The following is an 8,657-nucleotide window of genomic DNA, read 5'->3' as shown; positions in this document are numbered from 1 at the left end:
TTTCCCTAAGCTCATCCATTGTCCTCCTGCCACCGTTATGACATCGTCTATCCAACTCTTTTCCGGTCTTCCTACACTTCTTGTTGGTCCTCATGATCTCCAAGGTGCCGTTTTCTGGGTCCATCTATCTGGGTCCTGTCTCGCCCCATGTCCGATCCATTACTGGCTTGCTGCTCTTCTCACAACTTCCATCGCCCATCTGTTCAATTCGTATTTTGTCCCTACAGGTGATTCCCAGCATTATTCTCTCTATGGCTCTTTGTGCGACTCTTGCTCAGATATTCTTCGGGTTTTTTCCATAGTTTCCAAGCGGTAGGTGAGAGCCGGTAAAACAAAGCTATCGTATGCTTTTTTCTTTAGTTAGTTGGGAATCTCTTTATCCTTAAATATAAAGTTTACGTTTCCGAATGCCACCCATGCCAAATGGATTCTGCGTTTGATTTACGCAGTCTGGGTTTCGCTACACAGCTTGATTTTATGTCCTAACTAGATGTAGTGTTCTACATTCCCTATGGGAACGTGGTCTATGGTGATGTTACATTCATTTTTGATCATTATTTTGTACTTGTTTAGGAAAATTTTTAAAGCTGTTTTCTTGGATTGCTCGTTTAGCTCATCTACCATGTTGTTCAGTGCCTGAATGTTGCTGTTCATTAAGACTATTTCGTCTGCAAATCTGAGGTGATTGCGGTATACTCCATCCATCTTTAGGCCTTTATTTTTCCATTCGAGCTTCTTAAAAACATATATTTTCTGGTGCTGGGGAAACAGCTTGGGAGAGATGGTATCCCCCTGTCGTACTCCTTTGCCAAGTGATATTCTGTCTGTAAGATCGTCGTCTATTTGTACGTGAAAGGTTGCCTTATCATAGATATTCTGAATTAATTAATTAATTCTCCGTTGTTTTCTCGATGATGTTGCTTTAATTGTTTGAAGATGGTCGCTAGTGCTAAAGCCCTTTCGAAAGTCTGCTTGATCTACCGGTTGGTAGGAGTCCAGTTTCGTAGTCGGTCGATTCTTGATAATTCTAGTGATATTTGAACGATCTCCTTTTTTGTGATATATATATAAATAATCGTTATTTCCTTAAGAAATTTTTTTGTGAACTTGCACTAGTTCGACATTTTTCCATGGTTCCGGGAGTTTTTCCACTCTCAGACATTTGTTACCATTTAACAGCATTCCTATTGTCTCTATTAGTGTTTTTCCACCCAGCTTTAGCATTTCCTGTGTTATTCGATCTTCTTCCGGGCTCTTGCCGTTTTTCATCTGTTGTAGTGTGTATTTAATTTCTGATGGTGATATTTCCAGCATGTCTTCTGACCCTACGTTTATAATTTCTTTAGTTGGTTCATTTGGGCTTGGTATAGCTATAAGCAGAATATTTGAATTTCCCTTCTAATTTTTCATTTATTTTCCTGTTTGCCGCTCTTTTGGTTGGGGAAATCTTAGAACTCTCATGCTTTTATTTTTTTCTATAGTTTCCAGTATTTTGCTTGTTTTGTGTTCTCCTAGGGCTTTCCTTATTTCTTTTTTTGTTGTCTTATTTAGGGTAGTATATTCTGGGGAATCTCTGTCAGTCTTTCTTACGAGCATTTACAAAGCTACAGAGGCAAATTTAATTATCCCTGGCAAAGCTCCAGTTCATCGTTCTTTTGCCCATAATTTCCTTCGGCCTTCATAATTTCGTTCGAAAGTGTTTTTTTCTCAATAATATTAAATATTATTTTGACTTCTACTTTTTTTATAATGCACTATGCATTAGTTACTTGAAAGATACGCTTTTCACTCAATGCACTCTGAGCTAGTTTCATATTCAGAACTTTTCCTCTCGATTTCCTATTTTAACTTTGAAAATGAACTGTTTTTGGACCAATTTTTGTAGGAAAAAGCTAAATTTCCGAAGACAGCGACAAGACGAATATGCACAAAACCGTTCAAATTCCAATAAAACCGACGATTGTGAGCCCAAAAGTTACTTAGCTCGTTTCGTTGGCGAAAAAAACACATTTTTGTTTTTTGCACCAATTTGGTACGACAAAGTCAAACTTCCGAAGAGAAGCATGTGACAAGATGAATATGCATTTTTGTGGATCATCTTGTTTCATTTACTGTCGATTCGAACCTCTCTTTAAAAGCATAATTACTTACAATTAAGTTGCAAATTGCCAAAACATTTTTAGTGTTTTAAACACACTTTATGTAATAATTTTTTTTTGCAGTTTCGATTTTTTAAAGCTTAGATGTAAATGGAATTTGTCACTTGCACGCAATAGCACCATCTAGCTTCAACGGCATGTAACTGGAGATAAATTTGAAAAATTAAAAATGTGATTTACATGCCCCTAAAGTTTGCTTATTTTACTTTTAAACACTATTTAAATAGTATAATTGGTTCTACTTCATCGAGCTTCTTTTGCTTATACTGTTTCTTAGCTTTCGGCCATTCAGTATCTTCCAAAATTTGTGTAAAATTGTTTCAAAGGGCATCAGTTCTCCAAAAATTGAGCCTCTCTAGCGCATTTTCTCTCTAAAACTTTGCCATTTGAGGACCAATTTAAAAAAAAACCAAAAACCCCTTCTACTGCTTTAATTGTCCTTAATTGGCTTACCAGCGACATTCGACATCGCTGCTAATTATATATAGATGTTAAACGCAAAAAAATGAAAGTTTTTATACAAAAAAAAGCAGTTTTTAGTTGCAACTTTGCAACGAATGAAAATCTTCAGTTGGCAAATTTAAGTTTCATTTGCACTTAATTCACCTCTCTTCCACAACTCAAGCTGAGAACAGTGCAATTTGTTGACAGAATGTAATATTTGCGAAAAATCAGCAAATTAAATGGAATTAAAACGTTAAACAGTGTCTGAGAATAACAAAAAATTACAAGAAAACCTGAACTGCTTCCAGGTGTTTTTCACATCGCTTTACGATTAGCAAACAAATCAAACATGCAAAAAGCTGCCCTTTAACAATGAATAATTAATAAAATGATGAAAAGAATGGCGTTCCTGCCACTTACCTAATGATCAAGTTTGCAAGTCATCGTTGCAACATTGTGTACATTGTGTGATTTCCTCATCATCTAAACCATCCACCTGCATGGAAAAATAATTAATCAAAATACGAAAGACGGTGGTACGAAAGAATCGGCCGAAGCCTGACTGGAAAAGCGCAATACCTTAATTAATTAAACGCATGGGAAAAAATTAAAATATTTAAAGAACATCGAAACTGAGCGAAAAAAATTGTCGTGGTCCTGTTAAAATGCCATGGCAAAGTCCGCACTCAAAAATCAATTAAAATAAAAGTCACATGCCTAAATGGCCGCGGCCGGTTGCTTACTTGTGCTAAATAGCTTTTTAGGCGCACGTGGAGGAGTTTTGGTACTGCCTGCTTCCCCAACAGCACCGTCTTCCAAGCAATCAATCAAACAATGTGTGTTAAATTTTTGGAAAATATCTCTCAATCTCTTCTAATAACTGCTCAAAAATTCCACACCATATCAGCAAAAGGACTCGAATCGAACCAAACCGAGCAAACCTATATGCAGCTGAGTAAAATATTTTCTAAATCAATATTAGCGATTTATTATGCTCGTTGTTAAAACTCTCCAATCGGAACAGTTGACTTTATGGTTCCAGGTTCCTCTTAAAGTCGTTCATGTCCGCCGCACCATTTACAGGTTCCTATCTCTTCTATGGTTTGCTTAGAACCCGTGTGTGGTCCGTCTGAGAAAAAAATACGACCGATCCTTAAAAACCTAAACAGCGTTTCAGTTGTGTCCAAATGTCGAAATGGCGATTATGCCCTGTAGGTTGCCACATAAGCTCGAACCAATAAAAACTTAAGCGGTACCAGGTTTTTACATACTGTCGGATTTGTTAAGGTTTATCAATGTATATGGCTTTAACTTGGCACTGCTTTCGTATGTAGTAGTGTTTGCTTCCAATTGAAACGCGGGAAACACCGAAGAAGAAAGTACGTTATTCGTTGATTTAGTTAATCATTTTCAAGCTATTTTGAGTAGCTTTTTCATTGCAAGTTTGACCGCAAATTATGAGTTTATTTTAACCAAAGCTTCTTCAAAAATACTCCTTTTCAAGCCAATATTTTGTTTCTATTCAATTTTTTCAACTATAACATGCACGCTTTAAATGCCTAAGAGCGTCTACAATGAGCTTTAAAAACCCATCAGGAGTCGGTTGACTTCAACCTCATCCCAATAATGATTCTTTTGCAGAAAGCAAAAATGTGTTCAAACAGTGGTGATGGAACGACCTTTTATTGACCAAGACCAAATCGCTGCAAAAATGGGTGAGAAACGGCCTGTAGATGTCGGAAGTACAGAGCTGGTGCCAAAGGAAGTATTCAAGTAGCGATGAAAGCGCCATAATTTTAAAATATTATCTAAATATGGGAAAGCGAGCAATACTCGTGCCAGCAGGAATTTGCTACCCACAAAGTGGTTTATAGAAGTATTTCATTGAAAGACTGTCTCTGTACTTCAGGAATCTTAATGGTGAATTATGATTTTTAATTGTTGTTATCGACATTAAACCTCTTCAAGCAATTTTTAACTTATTAAGCGTTCGTCATTTGAAAAAGATTGTKTCTGAAATCGCAGCTTCAAAGGATGTTGTCGAAATTGCAAAAATRAAATGCATGTTCAGTTGTGTTGTTTAACGGAAGCGGATTTACGCGTAAAAACCATAAATGARATTAAGAATACATAGTTATTGTAAAAATATATAACCTACTTATTGCAGAGATTAGKAGTTGCGAGAATACGAAAAATTTTAAACCGGCATTTMGAARAAACGCRCAACTCGRTATTTGCCGCGATTCAAACGTAATTTTCAGSRGTTTTAGATTKAAGTGTTGGCTATAGAGTGTGTAAAATCCAAGTTTCTAGTTGCTCTACATCCAGCTTTAGAAATTTTTCTYTTTGAGCCCGCGCTTGCGTAAAAACGAAATCGTTTAGACTAACATCTAGAAAGGTCTTAAAAATCAGCATCTGCGGAGAAATTATTGAAATTTTAGCTGTTTTTAGATCCAAGTCTTTTCTATGAAGTTTGTGGGTTTCACAATGCCACTGGCTCCATATCTCGAATTAGAAAATTTTATCGTTAGGCAAAAGTTGAATGGAAACGCAAAATTTTGGGGCAATATTTGCTATAAATACAAATATATCTGATGCTATTTAAATGAAATTTTAGGCGTTTTTAGATGCAAATATTTTCTGTAGAGCGTGCCAACTTCAAGTTACTACTCGTTCTCGATAGGGAATAAGAATTTTGAAACTCAGAAGCCGCAGTTGCACGAAAACGAAACATTTTAGTCACGTTTACAAAGGTGTCAAAAATCAGTAAAAAAAGTAAATATTGAACCAAATTTTTTGAGTTTTTAGGCGAAAATATGTTCTATGGAGTGTATAAATTTCACATTGCTACTTCCTCTATATCGAGAATTACAAATGTTTATTTGTGAGGCCGAAATTGCCTGAGTACGTCACATTTTAAACCAACATTTAGAAAAATCTCAAAAATCAGCGTTTGACGCTATCTAAAAGACATTTTCAGAATTTTTATACAGCTATGTTTTGTCATGTATAATAATTGTAAACATGTTACTACTCCATTCTCGTTCTCGTTCTCCATCGTCAGTTAGAAATTAGCTAGTTAGCAAACTCAAAATTTTAGACAAACATTTACAACGATCCCAAAAATGTTCTGGGATTTCAACGAAATTCTCGGAATTTATATATGCAAATGTTTTCTATATACTGTGTGAGTTTCACATTGCTCCTTCCTCTAGATCGAGAGTTATAAATTTTTATGTTTGGGCCCGCAATTGCGTAAAAACGAAATCGTTTAAGCCAACATTTAGAAAGGTCCTAAAAATCAGCATCTGCGGGTATGTTATTGATATGTTTTGTATCCAAGTGTTTTTAGGTCCAAGTGTTTTCTATGGATTTCGTAAGTGTCAGAATGCCACTCGCTCCAGATCGCCAATTAGAAAATGTTGTCTGTTAGGCAAAAATTTTAGACCAACATTTGGAAAAATCACAAAAATCAGCGTCTAATGCTATTTAAATAAAATTTGCAGATGTTTTAGATGAAAATGTGTTCTATGGAGCGTGTAAGAAAAGCGCGTTAGAAAATGCTTAACTGAGAAGCCGCAGCTGCGAGAAAAATGTTAGGCAAACTTTTACAACGATCCCAAATATCAGCATCTTCTGGGATTTCAGCAATCCTCAGCAGTTTTAGACTCAAATGTTTTCTATCGAGTGTGTAAGTTTCACAATTATACTTCCTCTAGACCGGGAGTTAGAAATTTGCATCTGCGAGGCTCCAATTGCGTGAATACGAAAATTTTTAAACCGACATTTACAAAGAGTGCACAACTCAGTACTAACTCTGCTTATAGCTTCCACACATGCATCGGAAATATTTTTTGCTCAATAGAGTCCCTATTAAAAAATCAACATTTTCCTCTACATTTTTATTTCACAAATTAATATAATTTTTGTCTTTTCTCTTCAAGGCTCTTGAACTCAAGGGAACTGAGACTGCTTTGGTCACACGAACTAAATACATTTCTAAAGCATTTAACTTTAATCTCAATTTTCCTTTTTCACATTTTATAAGGCAATTACACACAAAACTTATAACACTTATTTCATCAAATTTGTAAATCGTTTAAAAATGGAAGGCTTTCAATACTAGCTAACGTTATGGTCTATAAAGATTCTGCGATTCTTGATGAGAGAGATTCTGATCTATAAAGATTCTGAGAAATCAAGAAGAGAAAATGGTTTGACTTGAAAATTGTGCTTAGATGGAGATATTTGAGTTCAAGTATAGGAAACATTCTGATCTATAAAGATTTTGAGGGCCAATGGAGTTTAGCAAAATGTAAGAAGGGAAATGGTTTACAAAAACAACTGCTTCCAAGCTGAAGATTACTTCAGAGTGCTTGCTTCGCTCTAATCTTAAACAATTTACACTGTTATTATTTGCAAAACATTATGAAACGAATATGCGACTTTTTCAGCCGCTGAATATATTAAGATGTTCTCTCCTTTCTAAAGAAGCCGTTCGGTTTATATCGGTAATGAAATGTTGTAATGCGGCAATAAAACCGTTTTTGCCCAATTGTTTAATTGGGAAAAAACCGACTAATTAGATGTTATTTAAATTGGACGATAGAGCCGAATGTAATTAGAGGGCAGCTAATTGGCTGTCGATCTTTCTCAACTGAAATTTTCTCATGTCTTGGTGTTGAATCAAGTGTATGTACTGTCGGCGATGGTCAATAAGAACCGACCAGAAAAAAAATATCCGCCTAGCATGGCTATTATTGGCAACATTGGTGCGCTAATTAATTTAAATTAATTTACTTTGTAACCGATCTACAGGGCACTTGAGCTTCTGAGTTTGAAGAATAAATTCCTCAGAATATCTGCGTTTTTCGGTCATAGAATGAACACGTTTTCATACACGTACTTACACAACTTTAGTTTTCGTTCTGTTGCATTCTCAGCCAAGTTTATCAAATAGTGCTTTGAGAAAAAGATTAGGCCAACTTTCAATCATCTTGTAAATACTTCAAATGAATATTTGCTGGTAATTAAATTGGATTCTTCACGTGTAGCAAGCAGTTTAAAAGGCGTTGTTTCGATTTTTCCAGGTTTCGTTTAGAGAATGTTAACTGATATTAAATACCGGAAAAGTTCAGCTCATCTTTAATTAATGTCCGGCAAGTGAAACCATAATATAATTTATATAGAGCTCGGTCGAATCGCCTTGACATTTAAAAATGGCAATTAATACAGAAAGCACGTCAAGAAACGTATTGAAACCGCGATCAAAATTGATAAATCAAAGCGGATTGTGGGAGGACAATGAATTTTAATGTTCCATTAATTGACGCAGCCTAATAGACTGTGAGACAATCTTCTATGCAGTAATTTAACGTTCTTTTATCGCAGCTTGTTCAATCTGATGCGCAACCAGGAAAAGCAACCGACGTTCAAGCATGCTGATGTTAGACATATTTATATTTTTCTTTATCAATAATGTTCGACTATTTCAATCAACTTATACATTTCCGTCTCGATCTCCTGACCTATAGCCGTGTGAGACAGGTTGCCTGTGACGATCACATCTTGGAACTTGATTTCAGGCGATTTTAGATGGTTTTCCTAGAATAGTGTTGAGTCATTTGCGGATGAATATTTATCAAGCTGCTTAGTTTCCTGAAGCTTAAATTTGTGTATAAAAGTGTCGGCATTTGACCAAAGAATATCGCGAACATTTATTAGCGCAATTTATGGAAGAACCACCATATGGAAGGTGGACCCGAGCGTCAAGTTTGGAATGTTAAATCAAGAAACTTTTATTCAATTTGATATTTGAATCTGCTGGGGCATTTTGAAAGTGATCAAATTAAGCTTAGATCGTTAAATATGACACGAAAATAAGGTTTTTTGTTCGACTTCTGAAACCTGGATAAATCTTGAACGGTTGATTTCACTGGAAAATCAGTTTAACACTATTTTTTTATTAATTAATAGACTCCGAACAAACTCCGATTTTAGAGTATTTTAAAGAAAATATAATTAATTAGTTCTGATTATAAAAAATCGTGCTCT

The 8,657-nt window shown here is 35.4% G+C and overlaps 1 protein-coding gene across 1 annotated transcript in view; it reads right to left on the bottom strand.

Moving 5' to 3' along the window:
• Positions 1-486: 486 nt before the first annotated feature.
• Positions 487-8,657, bottom strand: part of LOC109539119 — a 15,291-nt gene continuing 7,120 nt past the window's right edge. Inside the window, exons 2-3 of the mRNA XM_048666224.1 lie at positions 1,170-1,370; positions 487-839 (exon numbers count right to left, since the gene is read on the bottom strand). Of these exons, the coding sequence (XP_048522181.1) occupies positions 487-839; positions 1,170-1,370 (554 nt within the window). The remainder of the gene's footprint in view (positions 840-1,169; positions 1,371-8,657) is intronic.

Source organism: Dendroctonus ponderosae, unplaced genomic scaffold (genome assembly GCF_020466585.1).
Source record: "Dendroctonus ponderosae isolate FM_Combo_2020 unplaced genomic scaffold, Dpon_F_20191213v2 Dpon_F_20191213_41, whole genome shotgun sequence".
In the NCBI taxonomy this organism is placed as follows: domain Eukaryota; kingdom Metazoa; phylum Arthropoda; class Insecta; order Coleoptera; family Curculionidae; genus Dendroctonus; species Dendroctonus ponderosae.
Note: the sequence above shows the minus strand (reverse complement) of the source record. Positions and strands in the feature narration are given on the sequence as shown.